This window comes from Corvus kubaryi, unplaced genomic scaffold (assembly GCF_017639235.1).
Source record: "Corvus kubaryi isolate FWS band 111438036 unplaced genomic scaffold, C.kubaryi_AGA036_p1.0 133, whole genome shotgun sequence".
In the NCBI taxonomy this organism is placed as follows: domain Eukaryota; kingdom Metazoa; phylum Chordata; class Aves; order Passeriformes; family Corvidae; genus Corvus; species Corvus kubaryi.
In genome coordinates, this window is record NW_024580667.1 from 20,635,209 (window position 1) to 20,659,922 (window position 24,714).

Consider the following 24,714-nt stretch of genomic DNA (forward strand, 5'->3'; position numbering starts at 1 on the left):
ACAAATTCATTGCTACTATCCTAGGAGCATCCCTGGTGGGGGGAGAATCCTAGACAATTGCTGCTGTAAGGGTAGGCTTTGTGAGGTGAAATAAATCAATGAATAATTATTGCCTCTGATGGCAGTGGCAGCCAGCAGCACAGCTGAAAGGGTGAGACAGGCAGCACACGCTAATAGGCTGGGGGAATCCTGTCTTGACAGTTTTCAGCCTGCTCCATTTCTTTCAGCAAATAAGATGCAGCTGTTTGCCTCCAGCTCTCAGCAGACAAAGTAAACAATCATGGTTACAGCAGGTCACAGTGTGACTTCGTATGAGTAAACTGAACTGCTCTGAAGCAATATGCATTTATCCAGCAAAAGGACACCCAAGATAACATGTGCTGAGGGTAGCTAGCAAATGCCACAGACAAGGAATGTCTCAACAGTAAGTCAGAGCAAAACAGGAGACACTAAGTGTAATTGAAAAGGTTCAACAAAACGCAGAGGTAGCAATTTGAGCCAAAATAAAAGGGCCTGTTCTTATTTAAACTTCCTTTCCTTCATCAAAAGATACCTGCAAAATTTCTGAAATCACCATATTTTATTTTTTTTCCCCTCACTTCACAACACCCACTTGCCACAGTAAACGTAAAAAAATATCCAGGGTCAGCCATTAGGATTCAGTGTATTCCTAACTTTCCCAAGAAAGAGTGAGAGGACAGATCAGAAATCCCTTCTGTCTGCAATGTCTTGTCTTTAATATGCTGGTTAATAGGGCCCATCAGTTCTCTCTTATTCACACGTATAACAACAAGCTGCTTGATTTGAAATTTACATTTTTCTGGATACCTGCCATAGGTTTTAAGGAAATTGGGCTATTTAGCTTTTCCATTCCATGGTAGCACAGGTACAAAAAGCTTCTCCTCCTGTACTGCATGAATTTATCTGCCAGAATTTATGTGTCTTCCTGTTTTCATAGTTGCTGATTCAGAATGTATAACTGTGGATCTTGATACCTAAAACTGTGTATTGATCATTAGTTACAGAAAGTCATGTTTTCTGTGAATGAAGAAATAATGTCTGATTTTATACTGAGATTGTTTCAGCTTTAGGACTGAGATACGCCTGGCATGTGACACTGAATTTCCTCAGCTGGAAACTCATCCTTAGCTCTCTGTTTAATTAAGGAAATGTGTGCCTTAAAAGAATGGTCGTATCAAATCATACTGAGAGGAGTGCATGAATTGCATTTATACCACAGCAGACCTAGGGAGAATCTGCTCTCCCTGTACAGTCAGGATGCAACCTTTAAATGTGGCTTCAGCAGAAACTGGGCAACAGCTCAGTGCTCCACTAGCCCCCTATGATTTTGAGGCACTTTTTCTTCCATATTTTTCCTTTTTTTTTTTCCTGAGATAGATTAATATTGACCACTGATTTTTGATTGTGGTAACTAGTGCTGTTAAAGTGAAGGGCTGTGTCTGTTTTACTACATGAGCCAGTGCCAGGGAATGTCCTTGGAATGGCAGCTCGCTCCTGTGCACCGTCGAAGTGCAGAGCAATCCCCCGCGTTGTTTGGGACCTGGCAGGCTGGCTTCCTTCCAGACAGATCTGAGCATGGTTCAGGAAAAGACACAGCCCAGGGGCTATTCCCAGTAGATGATTTGGATGTAACCTCTCTGCTATGGAGGGCAAGGAAAGTGTAGTAGTACTGATATGAGTCTCTTACCATTTGCCTCAGGGCCAGAGAACAGTTGTGATCACATTTGAATAACCAGGATAGACAAAGCAAGAGGCCCTCTATACTTACCCTGTTTTATGAGTCCCTTGGTGCTTTGGCAGTGCTGCACAAAGCATCCAAGGTAAGCATGAATGGGATCCAAAACTTGCTGAAAGCAGTGGAGCCTTATGTTGTTATTAATGAGTTTCCAGTTAGACTGTAAATGAGCACTAAATGTTAAAAGGAGAAGTATATGAAAAAGAATATACAGGGACATATGTATCCATATACATTTTGGCTATACTTACAATTAAAGAAAGGAGAGCAAAACAAGGGATTTGACGGAAAAGTAAAATACAACCCTATCAGGTCAGTTACTGCTGGGCCTGTAATAATATACTATTTTTACATATCTTGCTGCACAAAAGATCTATGATGATTCCACCTAATGCTGATACTAGTCATTGATTTATATTTTGTCTTTAGACTTTATAAAATAGGCTAAGTATATGATTTCCTTAGAAAAAATAGTCTCTCAAAATGTTTCAGTTTTGTATTTTAATCTGTCATATGAATAGCGATAATACTGGCTCATTTTCTAATTTGGTGATAAAGCATTAGTTTAGCCTAAATACTACTTATGAAATAACTACGATGCTTAGGATCATACATTTTATGTTTGAGGAAAAAAAAGAGTTTTATAACAGGATATTTGGAAGTCATAGCTCAATTAGAAGAGTTTAAGTCATTCTTTTGGCAAAAAAGTTCTAGCATGTTGACTTTCAGTGTATTGGTTTCTTTTAAAAGTGAGATAGTGGCTTAAAAATGGGGGGGGGGGGAAGCAAATACATTGTTTTCCATCACTTTCTGAGTATGTCTGAATGTTTTTTACAAAATAAGTGCAATTCTGTCCATCCTGTGCCTTATGACTTTATCTTGAGTTTTAAACTCAGTCTCTTCCAAGAGCGCTAATAACCAGCAACTGTGGATTTCATAAGCTGCCTCTTTACCATACTGCTCCTCTTGCACTTTTCAAGTAATGCTGATGTAATTAATTGTGGATTTGTTGGAATATGGAGCTTGCTTGTAAGGAAATAACTGTTACACTTTGATTTGTCATCTTCTGATTAAAAGCACTGTACATGTGATTGCTCCCAGCTAGTAACTGTGCTAGAGCTGAGGGACAAATGATGCCTTCAATCCAAACATCCATACATCTTTCTAGTCCATACATCCTCATTAACTGCAAGATTAGTCAGAGTAGGACTTTACTGAGTCAGAGATATCTTTTGGGCAAAGTCAGTTTACTGAAATAGTAATCCAAATACTGTTCACTTTTGCAGACTCTAGGTTTTCACTTAAAGCTTGTATTCCTCTCAAAATCACGAACTTCCACCATGCTCCTACAGCTGATACCTCTTTATAGCTAGTCTCTTGCAAGTAGGCATGGATGACTCTCCAAATAACATTTATTACCAGCTGAAAACTGTTAAAGATGTTGTTACTTTAAAAAAATAATATTGAAACCTGGTAAATAATCCATCCATCTAGTGAGAACAGCAGAGCACAAGTCTGAACAAAAAGATAGGATTCATCTATGTTGGTGAAGATGTTCAAACATAGGAATAATAAGGGGTTTTTTCCTGTCTCCTAAAGTATTTCTGATAGTTTCAGGATGTTGATAAGGGATGAGAGAACACTGTATATTTTTATCTGCAAGGTTTGATGGCAGCAGGAGCAAGTTGATACTATCGCAGAGAAAAGTCCAAAAGTCTATGTTAGGTGACTAAGAAACGTGAGGGGAAAGTGCATTTCAGACCAATACTTGACAAATAAGAATCAGTAGGAATTTTGAATAGAAATATTATGATAAAATGTCAGGAGACACCTTTGCTATGGTCAGGGATATTTTGAATAGTAAGGAAGCACGACAGAAAGGGATACCCCTGCACAGAAGATAAAATCAACTTTCTGGCATATTTAATGAAAAGCAAATGCAAAGTGCTGCACCTTGAAAGGTATTACCTCCTACCATGATATGGGGATCAGGCTGTCTGGGGAGCAGCCTGTGGAAGAGGGTGCTGGGGGCCCTGGGAGCTGGACCGGAGCTGGCAGTGAGCCTTAGCAGCAGAGACAGCCAGCAGCATCCAGGGCTGTGTAAGCCATTCCTCCACCCAGCACTCATCGTTAGACCATACATGGGTACTGTGGCCAGTTTGTGCCTCCCAGTGCAGAGAGATGCTGATAACCTGGAGTGAGTTTACTCCATCAAACACAGAATCACAGAATTTTTAGGGTTGGAATTGACCATTGGAGATCACCCAGTCCAACCCCCTGCCAAAGCAGGGTCACCTACAACAGGTTACACAAGAATGTGTCCTGGTGGGTCTTGAACGTCTCCAGAGAGGGAGACTCCACGAGCCCCCTGGGCAGCCTGGTCAGTGCTCTGCCATCCTCAACATAAAGAAGTTCTTCTTCAGAAGGTGGAAGGTGAAATTTCTTGTGTTTTAGTTTATGGCCACTGCTCCATTTCCTGTTGCTGAGCGCTACTAAAAAGAGCCTGGCACCATCCTCTTGACAACTCACTTTTGAGATATTTCTATGTATTGATGAGATGCCCTCTCCGTTCTCTCTGCCCTTGACCAAACAGGCCTGGCTCCCACAGTCTCTCCTCATAAGAGATGCTCCAAACTCCTCATCATCTTTGTGACCCTCTGCTGTACCCTCTCCAGTAGCTTGTCTATCTTGTATTGAGGAGTCCAGAACTGGACACAGTACATGCTCAGGAGTGTGGTCCTGTGAGCAGAGGCTGGGGCAGGGGGAGCTTGTCCAGTGTGGGGCAGAGCCAGTTTCAGGGGCACTCTCCTGATGTCTGCTTGAAGTTTGCTGATGTACACAGTTAAATTTGTTCTACAGACACATGAATCTGCTCCAATGAGGAGATGAAGAGGCCTATATATAGGAAATTAGTTCAAGTACCTTTATATAATCCAGATTATTTTGAAATAAAATATAGGGTTCTTTCCCACCCCCAAGAGCAGCTAAATAAGGCACTATGAAATACATTTTTTCTATATAGTTTTCTGTTCAGAAACTAAAGGTGTGCATTTCTTACAATGATTGAATACAGCAAATGGGATAACAAAGTTCTGTCTAGATTGTTGTCCCCAAAGATATGCTGCAAATATTCCACTACTTATTTCTGCCAATTTAGTATGATATTCTAGCTATCCACAATTCTTTGTAGTATTTAATTCTACAGATATAAAGAAGAAAATGTAATTTTTTTTCAAGAGCCCTTCATGAATGCCCTGAAAAGATATCAATGTACCTATGAAACAAAAGGCTTCTGCAAACAGCAATGCAAGAAAAACTCCTTCTACTTGCTCATTCTCAAATGAATTATACATGTCAGGCAAATCAATAAATCTTTCGAATATCAAGAAAAATAAGGATCCCAGCCACTTCCCCAAGAAGCTTTATGTAAAAGGTGGCACAATAATTATGTAGGTGGATTACGATCTATAGTGCACTGACTATGAACATCTAAAAGTGACATTTCCTTTTCAGACAAATTTAAAATGAGCTGCAAAGATGCATTTTGCAGTCAACTTGCTCGTACAAAAGCTAAATCAGGCATTCTCTTATAATTGTACTGTATGCATTTTCCGTCTCAGACTTTCCATCTCAGACTCTCCCAAGTCAGTTACTGTGGGTAGAGCTAGCCTAATTTTTTCAGTGCATAAAAAATTTGCCTAAAGATCCATTTTATGAAACAGTGTCACTGAAACAATCCAATCAGATCTGGCAAAAAATAATTATCAGGAAACGAGGGCAAGGGAGGGAGGGACAAAAACCAAGCAAACATGGAAATATTTTATCTGACAGTTTGAAAAGGAACTTTTTGACTTTTCAAGACAGATTTTTTTTAGACAAGGAAACATTAAGAACAATTCAGAGTTAGATAACTGAAAGCTAAACAAAAATAGGAAAGACCTTTTCAATTAAATGAAATATTTTGAGGTAACCAGAATGGATTTATAGTTTTCATTTCATTAATTAAGTTCTAATGTTAGTGCTTTTTAAATCAGGTGGATTTTTTTTTTAGTTCAGGCAAAAAATGAAAAATTGACAGCACAGTCAACATTAGACTGGAAAACCTTCAGGTTAAGTATTATTACCTGGTGAAAAAAAATGCTTTTCCTTCCCCTTGAAAAATTTCCATGTGCTTGAGATTTATAAGAATATATATCATATCTTTGGGAGAGCTAAGGATGTTATGGGAAGTATGGGTGAATGCTGTAATGTTGGTTTTAATAGCTAGTCTTTTGACTTCCATTGGTTCTTGCTGTCATTATGACAACCAAAATCAAGGCATAACTCTTTCAGAGCTGTCATAGAAGGAAAATTTTCATTTTAGAGTGTTACAAGAGGACCTCTGCACCAGGGTCAGCCATAATACATCAGCCCCGTAGCTAAGGCCAGGCCTCAGAGGGGGCAGAAAGAGTTAGGAAGACTGAAATGGAGAAAGCACTGAATTCAGGTTTGTCTTCCATGAACCAAACCTGACTATGGCAAGGAAAGAATATGCATATATGTTCAACACACACAAAAAAACCCAAAAATGCAAAACAAACAAGCAAAAAAAAAAAAACCAACCCACAGAAAAGGGAGAGAAATCCTTTAAAAAATGCATAACCTTGCCAGTGCAGCATTTCATCAGCCCTGTCACACAGGAGTGGAGTCGGGATAGACAGGGATACAGGTACTGCTGAGTGGGCCCTCCTAGGATCCCCATCCATCTTGTCTTCCAGCTCTGAGTGTGTCCCTGGCCGCTGAACTCCAGTGGGGAGCACCACTTGGGCACAGCTGATGACTGAGCCCTGTTTCTTGTGGAGCACTGGGCTGACAAAGCCGGGCAAGCTCAGAGCCAGCTCCAGGCACTTTGCCGTGAGCTGTTCTGCTTTGCATGGATGTGCAATCAGTCAGAGGGGAAAGAAGACAAAGGCTTTGTTTTGCCCTTCTCTTTGAACAAATGCATGTGCACTGTACAGAGCTTTGGAACTCCTACAGGATCAGGCCTCCTCTTGATGTCTTGAAGAAATTTAACTAAAAGGCTCCGACATGAAAACCTGGCACTTTATAGAAAATGACAGCTGATGGCTGGAGAGCCCCGAGGCTGAGTAAACAATGGCTGCAGGGAGGATCTGCTGGGAGGAATATTGCTACTATGGTTTAATCTCAAAAGCCATTTTGTTTCTTGTGGGAGAGGTGGTAAAAGAAAAAGATGAGATCACATTATATCTCTTGCTAGTATCACTTAGTGCAATGATGAAAGGCATTTCAGTGATGACAGTGGTATGTAAACTCATGTGAAATAAATCTAAAATAGAGGCAATACAAACATTTAATGAGTTGTAGCTACTGATATTTGTGTGGAAAGAAACAATCCAAATGAAATTTCGTAATGCCTTTCACTTCCCAAAACTTTAAAAAGCTACAAGTGGAACAGTAGCAAAAAAAAAAAAAAAGAAAAAAATCTGCAAAAATCACTGATTTAAACCTTCCACATTTTTAATTTAATAAAGTAATGTGGTCTCTCTGTGTTAGTTTTCATCTACTTACATGTGAAAGCCACTAGTTAATAGGAAACTGACAATCATTTTCTCTGTTTCTGTCAGGTGCTGAAACTAATCTGAATTTGAGGAGCAGGGAAGATCCAAATATATCAGATTCTGGATCAGAAATGCAGGATAAAAATGCAAATAACCATGGAACTCAGTCATCTAATCCACTGTCCAGTTCTGTGACTGCTGAAAATGGAAATTCAGTATCAAATGGTAAGCAGTTTTTAATCCCAAAGCTCTTCTAACATAAAATTGCTGAAGTGTTTCCTTGAATGAGCTTTGTAAGATATAGCCAGGCTGGAATCTTCTGAGTTGTGAAATATCTGTTTCTGGAACTGGCTTAACTTTGTATGTGTGAACTGATAAGCCCTCTCCAATAAAAGCTGAATGTGAAGAAAATAAAACAGCCTCTGTCAAGGAATTTGTAATTACTTCAGCTCTAAGTCTATAAGCAGCCTAAGGCATGGAGGACTTAGATTTGAGATTCTGATCCTATAATTGATACAAATGGGACAGAAAATAGAAAATCAGGATCTCCCTTTGCTATAGGTGTCCTACTAGTGAATGAAAAATTGTTTATCATTGCAATAATAAATAGTACAAGAGCAGTGACAGAATGTCTTTCAAGGTTCTAAAAGCATTAATCCTAAGGAAATAATACTCCTTTGAGTTCAGATTTTTAATAGAAGTTGCTTTTTCATTTTTTTAATGAATATAATGTATTGCTCTTCTTTTTAAATTTATTTTTAATAGGAGGAGCAGCACCTTTCTACAGCTCTGTGCTATCAAACTGTGACTTCTCCACCACAAATCTTCCACACTTACCAGAGTTCTTAGTCTGAAAGAAAGAGCTTTTTGCCAAACACACAGAGTAATCAGAAAGCCTGAAATAACCTTTTACACTGCAGTGAGGAAAGTTGTGATCCTACATCACCCAAAACAGTACCACATACAGTTGCAGCGATTATGTATAGCAAACCTAATTTTGCCAAAAAAAAAGCCGAATTCAACTTACTTTTGATAACTTGAGAATAGTTGCAGGAAAGCCCAATCCAGATGGTGTAGTTTGTGCTCCAGACTGAATACCTGATTAACTTAGGTTCTTGAATTTTGCCCCTAGCCCAGCTAAACTGATTCTTCCAACCTTGGACTGAATTAAACAAGGTCCTACTCAATGCAAAGCTGTGGTATCCTAATATTTACTTAGGTGTACGTAGAGGAAAGCTCTTAGTATGTAATCACCTACTCCATTTCTCTTTCCAAACTCTACCAAGCCTCTGCTTGCCATGTCTGTGACAACGTGCTGCTGCTGTACATGGAAACTTTACTTATTTGATAAGACCTCTTATCAAAGTGCTTTCTACAGAAATAAACAGAAAATCATTGATAACCTGATTCTTAGCTCAAGGCTGTCCTGGACAGTCTATCCTAAAATGTATTAACATAGTGCAAAATCAGTATATTTTTCAGAACTTGCTGCTGGGCCTAGGAAAGTATTTTTATTCATTTCTGGTGGTCTGGAATTACGCAAATATTTTACATTCTAGCTTTTATTTGAATTAAAAGAATAGCACCTACTTTTAGAAGGTACTTTGCATTAAAATTTGGATAATTTTTTATTATTTTGTTTGAGATGCATCCAAACTGAATCCATGTAAATAAATTATTAGTTCAGGAAATTATTTGAAAAAATGGTGTTGGTTTGTGTTCACAAAAAATGGGATTTTTTAGAGGGAAATTTATTTCAAGCATTTAATTTGACCAAAAACATGTGATCTTGCAAAGGGAGAATTTTTAGTTGGAGTACAGAGAATTTAATGTAGGTGAGAAAGCAATAATGGTAACTTACATATAATTTATAAGACTAACAGTACACTAGAGGCCTTGGATGTCACACCTTGCCCCTGTACATACCTAATATATCATTGCTCAGCTTCAAAAAGTGATAATCCCACCTCAAAATAACACATAGTTCCAATTACTGAGACAAGAGGGTCAGATTCCCTCTGCAGCAAACAGAAAAGAACTGAAATGCTGGACTCTCACAGGTTCGATCTGGCTCCTGAGCTGGAAACAAGAGATTCACCTTCCTCATTGTCTATGTGTTCAGAGGAGGCCCAGATGATGAAGAAAAAGATCCATATTTATGATCTTATGATATTCAGAAGAACAAAGAAAATTAAAAACCTGTTGTCCCCAGTTACAAAGTTGTGGGAAGGCACTGTTATAAGGGGGAAACTAAAAGGAGGATAGAGGGATTTTAAGGGGTTGTAAGCTTTGTTTTAATTATCATTTGCCTACTCTGATTTTGATTGGTAATAAATAAATTCAGTTCATTTCCCCAAGCTGAGTCTGTTTTTCCCATGACAGTAACTGGTCTCTCCTGTCCTTATCTCAACCCACAAGCCTTTCCTTATATTTTCTCCCCTCTGTCCAGCTGAGGAGGGGAGTGATGGAGCCTCTTGGGTGGGCACCCAGCATCCACACAGGGTCAACCCATCACAAGCACAGCACTATGAGGGCTGCTATGGGAAAAATGATCTCCAGCTCTGCTAGACCCAATACACAGACCTACCACGGTGTCTGTGATTCTGGTTTGTGAGGTGCTTAATAACACCTATCGTGGACTCTCTGTGTTTCTGCTTGTGCCTTTGCTTCCCCTCATCCCACCTTTCAGATCATCTGCAGTGCTATATGAATGGTATTCCCACTGCTGCAGAAGTGACTGGGAAGCACCAGCAATGAGCCTCACTATAGAATCACTTTGCAGATGTGTTTGTTTCTCTTGATTACTGGAGACTACCTGGCTGTTTTACACCGGATGACTGGTTTTACACAGCTTAATTTTGGACAGCTAATTCCCACATCGAGAGTGCACAATAATTATAAGACTTACAGAAAACGTGCTCTGTACTGAGGGGATGAAGTTTTGAATCCTGGACCTAATACTGACTTCCTGTGTGAAACAGAGATACTAAATTGAGAGCAGAATGCTGCAGGCGTGGTTTTTGTTCCCTTTGTATTGCTTCTGCCATGAAAATGAGTCAGGGGAAGAAGAGCCAGGGATTTCTGCATTGCAGGAGGAATCTCTGGCCAGTGTATAGGTAAAGTGTTATTTGCAGGCTCTTTAGTTACGATTGCTCCTTCTTTCAACCTATCTATGCTACCCCCACTTGGTTAGAAAGAATTGTTCTGTTTCAGTAAGCATGGAAATAGTAAATATTCAGGCAAATGTGTAATTTGGGGGTTTTTGTTTCTTTTTTAGTAAAACATATCAAGGTCTTTTGAATCTTATTTTGAAATCAACCAGTGGATAAATCTCAGATTATAAATTAGTATTCTTCTGCTTTAGGATTACCAGAGGAAAATGAATATTCAAGACTGTCAGCCAGCACTACAGCAGGCTCATCGATTCAAAGACACAGGGAGAGCCACACTAGTCAGGTAAATATTTCACTGATGATCTGCTGGAACCACTACAACAGGAAAAGATCATAGTAGGTGCATGTTGAAAGCTGTCTCTTGATTCAAATTTGGGTACAGGCATTGAAAAATGCAGACTTCTTTTACAGGTTTCTATTGAGCTAAAGACAATAATGAATTTACTAATAACTTTTTTTTACTGGAAGAATAATGATCCTGAAAGCTTCTTACAGTGAGTTCAAAGTTTATGAAATGTACTGTTGCTGGTTGTGAGGATGCTATTTTCAGGCAGGAAATACGTCTCTTAACCCTGAGAGGACCAAGATGTTATCTCTCTCAAGATATTGATTCATTCATACCAGAAACACTTGCATGAACCTCGTAGAATTAAATGCATAATTATATCATCCTTTTATATATAAAAGCAATGAAGACTTTAAAAATGGTCTTCACAAGTTTTGTACAAATACCAATAAGTAATAAAATCAAAATATCTATCAGTTAAAACAGCAATAGATACTAAGGTAATGTGAAGCTTGCATCGGTTCTCTTAAAATTTCTAATGAGTTAAAGTAATTTAAAAATTGCAACATAGAATTAATTTTGATGGTCATTAAGTGAACAAAAAGGGATAAAATTTTTCATAAGATATTTTCTTAATTATTTCTTCAGCATTTTGTATCTAATGTGAACCACTTTACTTTCTAAGTAGCCAATTCTGGCATGAAGGCATTCAAAAATTTTATTATTATATCACTTTGCTTAAATGTCATTATTGTATTCTCCTGTTGTCATTATGTCTTCAATCCACTTTTCTAAAAGGGTAATTCCAAGTCATTTTATTTATTTGAGATGACTGTAAGAAGTTTACAGTAAAGCTAAATATTGTCCAATGACGAAACAAGTTGGACCTGAGAGGACTTTTTTCAACAGAAACCTCTCATTAACTGATTTTAAAATTTCCAAACTATTTTACCAGAAGGTGAGAGAAGTGCTTTATCACATTAGAAGCTACCTGTTGTCTGTGGGGGACAGCTGACATTTCATAACAACAAAATACTGGCTCTAGCCAAGTTAAACAAATGTTTGGCCTTTGCCTCCAGCAGGAGCAAGATTCAGCCTTCAACATCATACTCAGTCTTAACGTAACTTTGAAAACAATAGGTTTCAACTGAATAAATATGTGAGCAAGCTAGTATAAAAGTCTTCACTTTTTTGTTTTTTACCTTACTGTCAGAAGCACATAACTACAGTGCCTATCCTGGGTAGAAAAACTGTGCCAAGACAGCACTCAGCACTACACTTATCCCTTGAGTAAGGCTGGCCAGGGCTGCCCTGGCACACATAGGAACATATCCATCTTCCACACAATAACAAATTTTTGCCCTCACCATACCTCTCAGACTCTCAAAAATGGACTTTGACCCTAATATGAAAAAAATACTTGCAGTTCTACTGTCTCCAGATGGGTATCCTGGATGAGGATGTTTTCAGTTTTCTCTGTTACATTTTTATTACATCAACCAAATACTTATTACATATAAGAGTGGCCAAAGAGACCTTTCTAGCAAATGAAAAGTCCAAGTCCCTGACTTTGGTCCAGTTACAAACCTCACACAGTGAGATGCCTTTGTCCTGAAGCACCTCACACCTCTGTTGCTAATAAGCTTACCTGGGTCAAGACAGTCATGTATAAATTACATCAATGCAGTACAAAGAGTTAAATTAACTGGGTATGGAGAGCCATTGTCTTCTTCTTTTCTTTGAAAATGGAACCTGTGAAATTATTCTGCAACATTTAAATCTTTTATTTTAGAAGCAAGTTGTTAACCATTTGCAAACTTGTGGTTTTTATTTTTCCTAAAGTACTTGCCAAAACCTGAACACAATTTCATTTCAGTATTTTGAAATGTCACTTTTCAGTAAATTTTTAGATGTTTTGCCAAAGTGTTTCACAAATTTTTAAAATAGATTCCATGAAATGTACTCAGAATTATATGCAGGGACAATCCTTAAACGCAAGCCAGTAAGAACTGTGACAAGTTTAGAGAAGAAACCTGTAGTTCTGTGATTTTTGATACAATCCTCTAATGAATAAACATCTTGCAAAATGGTGTTGCCAAAAGAAAAAGGAAAAAATCTTCCCGTAAAAAGAAAAAAAAAATCTTAAAAAAATTCTATGTTCACAGGGCTGAGAATTCTTGCTGTGAAAAGCATTCCTCACCACTGCCAAAGCATGGCATATATTTGAAAATTATTGGGTTTAATTACTGTTGACATTTCTTAGCATGCTGCTAGTGACTCTAACAGCATACAAGCCAATTGTAAAATCTTTGCCAGGCTTCACTGTAGTAACCTCATCACTTAAAGTAATCCTTGCCCAGCTATGTGAAGTAGGACATACTTTTTCACAGGTCTGTGGAGGTACTGATTGACTAATTGCTCTAAAGAGAAAGATGTAGGTCCTTGGATCTCTTGGCAGACACTGTCACTTCAGGTAAAGGAAACTGGTTCACTAGCTTTCAGGAGCTTCCAACATTTATGGAGTTTTTTTAATATCTCCCTGCTAGTTCCTTACTGCAGTGACAGTAAGGGTTAGTTCATTTCATTTTTGTCCCAGGATCTCAAGGCTCATATACATTCAATTGAGTTTAGACTTTGTGGTTACAGTACCATCCTGTTGTCATATCAGGTGCCAATTACCTGCATCACTGCCTGACACATCCTGCACACTGCAAACCTACACACTCCAGAGATAATTCTTCAGGTCAGTATCTGTCAACATGCAGCATACAGATCAATTTTTTAACAAACTTTTTTGAAAGTAGATACCAAGCATAAAATATCGTCCAGTTGATCATCCTGAAATGAAGTCTGCTGAAAAAAAAAGAGAAAAATAAATGCTAATTTATTTTATTTAAAATGCTAATTTTCTAGGGCAGTGGTTACATAAAGGGCAATTTTTACTGAATGAAAAAGGACAAAAATTGGAAAATTCAATTACTAACAAAATATTTCTCAGTGGAAAGTTATGGAATAAAATTCTACTTTATTCTGTCAGAAAATTATTAAAGTATTAAAGTTTAATTTTTGTCTCACCAGAAATGAAAACTATTTCAAAAGAAATAAGGGTCTTATATGTCAAAAGAACAACAAACTATGGGTTTTTTTAAACTAATACCTTTTTCTTCATATTGTTTTGTGGCTGTACAGGTGTAGATTTCCAAGTGCTTTTATCAATAGGTTTCAAAATAATATCACATAAAAACATAAAGAATCCAACATCTGATACAGATAACATCTGATATAGATACCTAACACTGTAACTTCATTCTCAGTGAAGATGAAAATTCAACCATGAATTTGGAGGTCAAGCCTTTATTAAAATGTTTCATGTGCTTTAGTTTGTTCAGACAGTAGATATTCCAGAAACTACTTGCTAGCAGAGCCACACATTTTCTCCTCCCCAACCCAGCACACTACCTTCCCTGTGTTTTGTGCTTTCCTTGTAAACCAAAACATTCTAGTCAAGCAAATATTCAAAACTTTAAATCAAAAATCTACAGTAGAATGGTACTGCAAGAAGCAATATCCTAATCTACCTTTACATGAAAACTTTTAGCAACTATATCTCTAACTCAGCTTCTACAGAAAATGTTTTGGTCGCCTCTTGCTCCCCGAACAGCAGAAAACTAGGAATCTTCCTTTTCCAAACTTGATTTTAAATTACAGGTTTAAAATTATTTAAATAATTATTGTTTCAAATTGTTTCAGTGATTTGTATAAACAGTTTGGCAGTTCCAAATGTGCCTGGATCTCTAGTCTCAAATTCTTATGCTATAATTTCTCTCCAGAGGCAAAAACCTCACCAAAATGAAAGAGATGTTTCTTCTTGTCATTTTTGCCATAATCTTGCTTAGGTAGGAAATTCTGATATGACTAAGAGTCATTTCTATTCAGTCACAGTCTAGGAAGTGATCCCAAAGCATACTGGATACTCCACAGATGTTGAAATTACTTAGCAGGGTCTAAAACCCAAAACCTCCTCTAAAATAAAAAACCTATAAAAAATATTGCTCCTGTGCTCTTTTTCTTTTACTCAGAGTGTTTCCCAGTTCCTTAATCAGTCCAATGGGCTCTCTCCAGACTGTTTTTAGTGATTCCTCTGTTCTCAACAGCTGCTGTGAGTGTCTATGTTTAAAAGACAGAGAATAAAGACCATTGAAACATACAAATTCTTTAGAATGTCTGCAACAGCAGCAAGATGAAATAGAGTCAATAAAAGCAAGCCTCTATATTTATACCTCATATAAAAGCTAAGTGGCCCTGTCTTTTTTTCACAGATCCAGGACTGTGAGGGTTTTTTCGGGGTTTTGAGTCTGGTTTTCTTTCAATGATATTTTAAATTTGTTATTACCATTCACTATGAAGTGGGAAGTGGTGTGAGAAAGTGGAATGAAGAAAAGCAGACCAGCTAAAAGATTCCTTTTTTTCTTATGTGGGCAGCAAAAAGCAACATGGTCTGTCTGTAACAGGATGAGATGGACAACCTGGAGATAATGAACAGATGGGAAGTGAGGGACAGATTAAAGACTAGTGTGATAATAAGCATATGTGTGGGGTGGGAGTGGGGAGTAAACCAGGCACAGATAACGGATGATTCTAAGAAGTAAGTTTGAAAAAAGAATAAAAAAACTGAGAGAGAAGGTAAATAATTAAATGGAATAAGGGATTTAGAAAGAAGAAAGAAGGAAGAGCCAGAGAGAAGGAATCAACCCAAAGTGAGGAAAAAAGAAACCTAAAAGGAAGATAAGAATGGGAGGAAAAGAACCAAGAATAGAACAGAGGGTGATGCAGTAAAGAAGGACTACGGAGGAAAAAAGTGGAAAGTCTGTGATGTTCCAGATGTGATACTCATCTTCACACACTTACCAATGTGATCTTTTATGTTCCATAAAATAAAAATAATTGTAGTGATTGCCTATGTTTATAGGCATTTTATGCAAGCTGGGTCTCAACCATAGTCTCTTGAAGATTTGGTTGTCCCAGAAGAAAGGTATAAAATTTTCTATTGATAGATGCAAAGCCTCTTTGTCCAGTTTAGCTCTGAATGGCTGAATATTTGCTTATTTGTAATCAGATGACGTCACGTGCATTCAGTCCTATGGAAATGCTCCCAGAACAAGACACAAATAAACAAGCAGCTTGCCATCCTGGTAGGTTAAGTAATATCAGACATATGACATACCCTGGTGTAGGATTTTGGTTACCCACTTCTGAAATATGTTTTATCTGTCATGTGTTCAAAGAGGTGAGATAAAAAATCACGGTTATTTTTTCACATATGGTTATATTAGAAGATCTGCAGTCTTATCTCTTTTGTTTAAACCCCATGGTGCAGATTGGCAGATTGCAGTAATATAGGACCCAACATCTGACAATGTTAAATTGGAAATGTCTTTTCATATTTGTGAAATATGTATTTATTGTTTCATTACAGCTTAAGCCATGAATCTTATTTCATGAAATCTCATTGCTTTCAGCAGTCTCTTCCCTCAAAAAGAGCTGCATATTCATTATGGTTTCAAAGGTCTTCTTTGTTCCTACTTGATTTAATATTTGTTGCCAATCACTTCTTTTGTTGACCGTTCAAAAGTTTAAAAAAATGGATAGTCAAGAATGTGTTGCAATGTGTTGCTATCCCCCACCCATTGTCACAGTTCTAAACACTGGGCTCTAACATTCCTTATTATTGTCTGTCATATTTGTCTATTAGCTGGAAGTAGTCTTTGATCATCTTTGAAGCAAAAAGTGACAATCAAAGAGGTCTGGTGTAATAAAAAAAAAAAACACTAACACCTTTGTAAACATGTAACATCCAAGAGAAGACGTGGAATGTTATATACTTATCATTGATCTGAATCAGTACACCCCCCTGCGTTGTGTTTTGTTTATTGTTTTGACTGTAATGCCAAAGAATACTCTTTGTAATGTCACACACAGCAACAAAAATCAGGTCCTATAACACATTGTGGCTTTATTTTTAGAAGACTTAGAGTCAAAAGCATGTGCCTTATAGATTAAATGGTATGAGGTAATGCATAGTGTAAATTCATCAGTAAGTACATTATCTTGTGTTTATGTGTGAAGGGCTCTTGGAGGGCTGGTGCCCCTCTGCTAAGCAGGTGTAGCCCAGGTCTGACCGCTGTGACCTCCACGGGTGAAAGCGCAGGTCCTCCTCTTTGAACCAGCTGATGTCAAAGCCAGCTCCCTACACATTCCAGGCCCCTTTTCTGTCTCCAGTGCTTCATCCTCACTGCATTTGCCCCTGCTAGATGACATTGTAGAAGGGAAGGGAACAAAACCTCCTGAGTATCCCTGTGCCCTTCCCAAGCTCTGGTGTTTGGCTAAAGGGTGTAATTCTTTGGCTGCTTTGGCTGCCACAATGGTCAGTGGCTCACCTTAAAAGGCTGCTTCAAATTTGAGCTCAGCAGGAGTGTGGTCCACCACCCCACTGACAGCACCTGTGGAGTGACTACACCTCTCACTAGAAGTACCCAGTGTGAGAGGGAATAAATTCCTCTGCCCTTCATTCTCTTGCTGTCACACACTGCCACATACAGATAGCAGAGATTTGGAATGCTAACAGACCATAAATTAAATGATTGTTTGAGTATTGCTAAATAAATTGTTTGACCACAAGTGTAGTGTTTCTATACAACAAAGGATGACGCCCAACTACAGCAAATACGAGCTGATGATTGTTTTTGTAACTGCTTTGCAAGCATTGTGGCAAACGTAATCTCTATCTAGTCGGATAAAATATCTTGCCATAAAAAGTCAGTGATCAATTCAGTAGCAACATGAGTTAGTTTGTTGGACATTTTTTGTTAGATTATGTGCAAAGCAGTATCAGCATTGTTAGGTCAGCTGTTCCGAAAACCTCTATGATAAAGGATTTGTTTCCAGAACTCATCTTAAGAAAGACACAGTTGCTGTATGAACATATTCTTTTTCTCAAGCATCAGAGGCAAATTAGGGGGATGCTCTGAATGTTTTAAAGAGCATTGTATGATCAGTTTATCTGGGGATAAATATTACCTTGGAGAAAAAAACCCTCAGTATTTGCTGAGGTTGATGTTTTAGTCACTCTGGGAATGTGTCACTTTTTAGTTGAAATCAGGAATCTAGAGCTGAAAGAAACTCAGCAAAAAAAAAAAAAAATTAAAATTGAAAGCCACAAGATCCAAATAAACAAAGTACAGCCCTGTTTTGAATGTATAGATTTGTCCAACTCTATTCCCAGCTCAGGTAATCAGTGTGCCTGTTATATATTATCGAACATTGTCTACCTTATGCTAATATTTTCTACCAGGTTGCAAATTACAGTTGTACTCAGGTTTTGTGTGCTGATTTTATTTTGCAAAGATACATTATCTTTGTTTGATTGCTGAGATACTTCCAGTCTGTATGGAGGATGACTAACATAATTCATTGATAATATTGGGATATAACTATTGGTATATTTTTGATAATATTGATACATTCACTGAATGATGCAAAAGTATGGAAGACAGGTCCAGCTTTTGTGACTAAAATGTATCACTTCAAAAAATAATAATAAAAAAAAATCACCCCAAACCAAACAACCACCTCCCTCTCCCTCAAATCAAACAAAAAAACAAAGATAAACCTAATAAACAACAACAACAAAAAGACTACAAGAAACTACAACAGTATGGCAGAAAATGAGACAACTTCCACCAGAAATAGAATCGCAGTTAGATGAAGAATGTCAAATATCCGGCCTGAGGCACAGTAAAGGTATGTGTAGGCTGAGATTCTCTTTCTGATAAAAACAAGAAGGCTCTGCTATGCAGGGTAAAGACAGAGATACGAGATGTTCCTTTTGCAAGTATGATCTCTCAGTTTCCAGTGGCCTGTGAGGAAGGGCTTCTGGAGTCAGAGTTCATTCTGTAGATAGTAATCCTTAGCACATTTTTCTTTCATTAATTCTTCTGGAAAAACCTATCAGAAAGTGAAACTCAGGCAAACAGTGGAATTAATTTTTTAGGATGAAGTTTGAGAGCTTTCCAAGTGCCATGAGATAGCAGAGGGCTGGACTGGGCAATCAAAGATACCTGTGTCTGCATGATCTCTGACACAACCATTTCCCAATTCCAGCATCATTCCACAACTAATGTTTGGAAGAGAACTGAATCTGTCCCTTGAAAAAAAAAATCCAACAGAGAGTTGTAAATTAGCTTGTCAGAAGGGAAAACATTTCTAACTGAATCTAGTGGCAATGCATTTTTGTTCATAAATGAAGTCCCTTTTAAATTTTATTTTAAATACAAAGTTACTTTTAAGATTATCCCAAATATTTATAGTTCAGCCAAGTTATTACTTCCTTTGGTATGTCATCATATAACAACACCTGTTCTAAACTTAGTTTCTTCTTTTGATGTAATACGAAAATTTAACTGAGACAGATATTTTCCTGTTTAGAAAAAAGCAAATGCAATGTATTTTCAGTTATGGATCTCATTAATTTTTTGCTGGCATGCCTCCTCCAGAGCACTTCCAGATTTGCACCAGACAGAGCACCTGTCTTCTTTGCCATTTTCTCCTTTCCAATAAACCCATTTGACATCCATTTGGAGCTTTTTTTTGGACATTGTAAGTTGTTCCAACACAAAGAAAAATCATCAGCAGTTTAAAAGAACAATTAACTAAAATAATTTTATTGTTGTATATCACATATCAAGTTATTACATCCAGTGGATCTGCTACTTCAAAAAAAATGCCTGTCCCAGTACTCACATGACAATCCCGTGAATCAGTTTGGATCCCAGTGTTACATTCGTGTTTGAAGATTTTAATTGGAATTTTGAAGCATGTAAGCTCATTTATCATAGCTGCTCTGTGCTCCCTGCTGGGGTCTTACATGGCCAGTGCAGGTTTCCCAATCAAACACGAATTTACATATTGATTTGATTTGTGTTGAACGCTTACCTGGGCTTCTTAACACACCCTTGGCTGACTGTGCACTTTCCCCTTATATACTTAAGTGAATATTATATTGGTAAATAACATGTAGACTGACAGATTTTTAATTTTCCTTGATTCAGTAGTTGGTGGAAAAGCAATCCTTTCCTGTTATCTGCTCTTTCTTTAACGTTATAAAAACCCCAAACATACCTGTTGGGACCTGAAGTGTTAGGATTTTTTGAGAGGTTGCAGTGTGCCTGTTCAGTAGTTTGGAAATAAAGTTGTGACACGCATGTTTGGAAAGAGTCAGTGTAAGGGCTTATGAGATTAAAAAAAAATTAAATTTAAAAAATGAAGCCATTAAAATGAGTTAGAAATATTTTTGTGGGAGTTGCATACAAGTTGAATCAAAATATGTTGCTCTTGCTAATAATTGCTTGCAGTAAGAATTATTTTCTGAATTACTGAATGAAATGGTGTTTAATTTTGAAATAAGAGGTCAGAACATCCTCATCTTTACTGTCTTTAAAACTAGGGATCCACAGAAGATCCACTGGGGTCTATGAACTGCTTTTGAGGGCTGTAATAAAATTAAATGTGAATCACCTATTGGTTGAAATTTATTTGGCTTTCATATTTAGGCAGCCTACAAACTGAAAGAAATTGTAAACAGGGATTTTGTCAAGGCAGTTTCATTTCTAAAATAATTATGATAATTCATCATAAACATTTTACATTTATTGCATAATTCACTTTAGATCCTGATCAAAGTTTAGAAAGGTAAAATCATTGCTCTTCTGAACTCAGTCATCCCAAAGACTCCATGATGGGACCTCAACTTCGCTAATGGAAGAGAAAAATCAATGATGCAATAATTAACTGTGAGCATTTACTGACAGTTACTTTAAAGCACCAACATTGATAAATCTGTTGAAGAAAACAGCTGGCATTATTTCTCCAAGCAAAAAATATGAACTAGCTACAAAAGGGAAATGTCTCAGCAACACAGGTTTATGTGCTTTGCATGTCCTTAAATTGTGCTGTGATTTTCTATTGTGCTTATACATCTATAGGCAGGAATCTTACTAAAATTTAAAGAAGCAACTAAGAACTGTAACACAACATGAAGTGCTACATTTTGTGCAAAGAAAATTGTTTGTATGTTTTAAATAATACGTAATTATCATATGTAATTAAGTACTTCATTTCTGATGAATACTAGTAAAAAGAGTGCATTCATGAATGAAAAAATTAGTATAGCAGTATACACATATTTTTTAAAAGGTAAACCCTACATTTGGTCAATGAGGGAGCAAACTGAGGTGAAATACTGAAAAGAATCTACCAATAATAAATCTCTGTTTGTCAGACTATGTAATAAGCCCTTTAGTCATAGGCTGATGATTAAGACTCCGTTGCATTTGACACACAAACAGAGAATATAAATTCTTTGCTTCTGAATGTTACAAAACATCCTCTGTAAAGTTATAGCATTTGATCTTTTAAAGAAGAATTAATTTCTTGAGATTCTAGAGCAAAATCTCTAAATAACTCAAAGTTAATTGTAAATGTGCTAGTTAATCATTTTATCTGGCATACTTTTTGTCACAAATAATTTAAAATATGAAACCTTCTAGTTTCTATAATTAAAAACTTGCTGAATTTTTAACTTGCATATGAAATAGACTGTAATTAAAAAAAAATTACTGACTTACCTTATAGCAACTCATCTTGATTCTAAGACAAAGTTGAAATCCAGCATGTCTGTTTTAGGCTGTACAGTGAAATTTAGGCAGAATTTAGAAGCCTAAATCCAGAAGGAAGTTCAGAGCCTCATTCTCCAATGACTATGCAATACTCAAATGTGTATAGGCAAAATTGTGTTCCAAGATTTTCATGACTGCCAGCATATAACCAAAGTGCTCTGTCTCCTGTGCTTTTTTGTGCACTAAAACCACAAGGGACTCTCTCTGAAGGTTTTACTTTAGCACGCTAATCAGACAGCACAAAGCACAGGAGTCAGAGTCCTTCTGCTCTGCACTCCGAGTCCACCCCTTGTACTTGAAGTGTTCTCTCAGCGTGTGGGAACTTGGTCTCTTCCTCAACCTGAAAGAACTCTGGTGGGTTGACCCTGGCTGGACACCAAGTGCTCACCAAGCTGCTCTATCACTCCCCTCTGCTACAGGACAGGGGGAAAAAATAAGATGGAAAAAAATTCATAGGTCAAGATATAGGCAGTTTACTAAAGCAAAAGTGAAGGTTGTGCACATGGAAGAAGCAAAGGAAAAGGAAAATAAAACAAAAATATTTTATTCTCTACTTCTGATTAGCAAGCAGTGTCTGGCTACTTCCTGGGAAGCAGGGCTTCAGCATATGTGGAGGTTGTTCTGGAAGGTAAAGTCTAAATAATGAATATCTCCCCTTCCCCCTCCTTTTTCTTATAGGTGTGCAGACAGCATATGGTATGGAATATCCCCTTGGTCAGTTTGGGTCAGCTGGCCTAGTTGTGTCCCCTCCCAAGATCTTGCCCACCCGCAGCCTACTGGTCAGGTGGGAATGTTGGAGAGACAGCACTGAGGCTGTGCCAGCTCTGTTCAACAGAAGCCAGAACACTGGAGAGTTATCAGCTGCTTCCTAGTTACCAATGCAAAGAGGAAAATGATCTTCATCTCAGCTAGGACCAATACAGAGAAGTTGAATCCACATCTTCTAATTTCCCAATATGCTCTAACTTCTAGAGAATGATGAAAGTCCTTCCATGCATGTTGTGATGGAACTGAGTCATTTGTGTTCTGTCACCCACCAAAATCCTTGATGCCGGGAGGAGAGCACTTGCTGCTACAGCCTGAGTGTTTGGGCTGTGAAGTGGAAAGAATTAATTCTGAAAGCTCCTCCCTGGGCTGCTCATTACAAATTTATTTTGTCCATCTTTCCATATTTTGCAGTGGAAAATACAGATCTGGTTTAAATCCTTCAATCCATTGCAGTTGCCAGTTAATAGCTGTGGTAACTCCACAAGCTCTTCTTTTGTGTGTGACTTTGACACTTCAGCTTTTCTTGTTTGCTCTGGATACTAAACACAGGGATGGTGTTTCCACCCAAAGGCAGAGCTGTTAAATGCCAGTTATTCAAATACTATATGTTTTGTGGGTCTAGCCCAAATGCTGTATACCATGTCTGATTGACCATTGACTTTGAGTAGGAAAATCCTGGTCTACAGTTGTTGTTGCCAATACAGTTGGTTGAAGTTGTTTGTTTAGCGTCCATTCAAAAGATCAGTAGTCTTAAAGTAATTAATTCCCACACACATCATTCACCCTTCATAAAATACCTTCTCAGGATATAGAATAATAATCAGGAAACCTAGCTTACTGTTTTACATTGTGCTTCGTGTAAAATTATTCAGCCAACCTTTTCTATAATGAATATGTATAATAGATCTTCAGCTTGTCACAAGTCTAATCACAAATGAAAAAGAGAAAAGATATCATGTTATTCAAATAGATCTAATTAAATTAATTGGTTCGTTTAGAGCTCTGCCACTTCTTGTGCATTTTCCCCCATTTCATTTCGACTGCAGTTTCATCTCATGTCCTTCATGCAGGTTGTTTTCTAGCTTATTTACCAGATCAGTTTCATAATGAATAAATGTTTGAGATATTTTTCCATCCCTGCCTAAGAAATTACAATAAAATATGTACGCTTATTTGTGAACTGAACCAATTTTTGTCCACTATTCACTGGAAAATGAGCTCTATAGTGAAACTGATGACCCTATATTAATTTACAGCTTGCATAAGCAGGGCCAGTATAATAAAGTTTCTTCAGTGCCTACAAGCTATAAACAGGATGCATTTGTCAATTCCTTGCCCAGGCAAAATGTGCTCACTTCTTACCCTGCCCCTATGTGCCTTTATGTTCCTTGGAACAGCAGTGGCACTGTCTCCAAATACTCTGTCCATCTCTCAATCTGAAAATTCTTCCAGACTTCATTAGTCATACTATCCAAACTTTTCTCACCAGAGCACATCCAATTACGCAGTTTCAAAATACCTATTTTTTAATAACTATATTTATACTGCAGTGTTCAGGCATGTCTTTGATTACTTATCTCTGAAACTCTTTCATATGAAACTCTTGCGATGACCATCTAACAAAGCTTGGTTCTTGTGTGTTCCAGCACCTCTCTGAGAAGCATGCCTAGCACAGTTCATGAACTGTCTTAAATTTAGGTACAAATAAGGTGTCCAAATTGGGAAGACTGCATTCCAATCTATGTGTTTTCTAAAATGGATTATGCTCATAATTTAAACGCACAAAAAACTACAGAAACTGGCCATGAGTAAGCCATGGTGACTCACAAACTATTCAACTGTTCTACAGGATAAAGCCACCTGACCTGTCTTTCTTGATAAGTTGTTTCCAAGTCAAACTTTTGTCTTCTAATCTTTTATAAACCACTGAAAAAAAGAAAAAGTATGTTTTGTCTCTGATATTCTTCTAGCACTATCTGTGGAACATTTAATTTTCACTTGAGTTGCTGAGATGCCCTGTTGCGTTTTGTGTAAATATAAAAGCAAAGAGGTTTTTAATTTTATAGTGATATGCAGTTGAGATACACTTAATGAAGTCTTTCAAACATTTTCATTTTTCTTCGTTTTTTAAAAAAATTCAGAACTTTAAACTGTGCTTGGTTATACCTGTTATTAAGGCATAATATAGGCTAAGGCATTTCTCTTTGAAGTATCAACCAACCAGAAATTAAGCAAATTCCCTGTAGATATTCAGGCATATCCATGTAAGGGCTTATTCCTTCTCTGACAGCATGTGCATGTGAAAGGTCCGACTTGCACAGGACACATTTGAAATAGCAGTGTAAAGCCTGGTAAGCCTCTGTACTCAGGTACTTGCTGTTCTGTGAAGGAACAGCAGGAGCCACAGGCAATAGCAAAGTCTTCTACCCCAGGAACCCCA

The 24,714-nt window shown here is 37.5% G+C and overlaps 1 protein-coding gene across 6 annotated transcripts in view; it reads left to right on the plus strand.

Moving 5' to 3' along the window:
- MYO16 (myosin XVI) overlaps positions 1-24,714 on the plus strand; it is a 367,375-nt gene that overhangs the window by 340,695 nt on the left and 1,966 nt on the right. For all 6 annotated transcript variants that reach the window (XM_042038442.1, XM_042038458.1, XM_042038424.1 and 3 more), the window contains exons 33-34: positions 7,381-7,539; positions 10,679-10,770. In XM_042038442.1, coding sequence (XP_041894376.1) covers positions 7,381-7,539; positions 10,679-10,770 — 251 coding nt within the window. The remainder of the gene's footprint in view (positions 1-7,380; positions 7,540-10,678; positions 10,771-24,714) is intronic.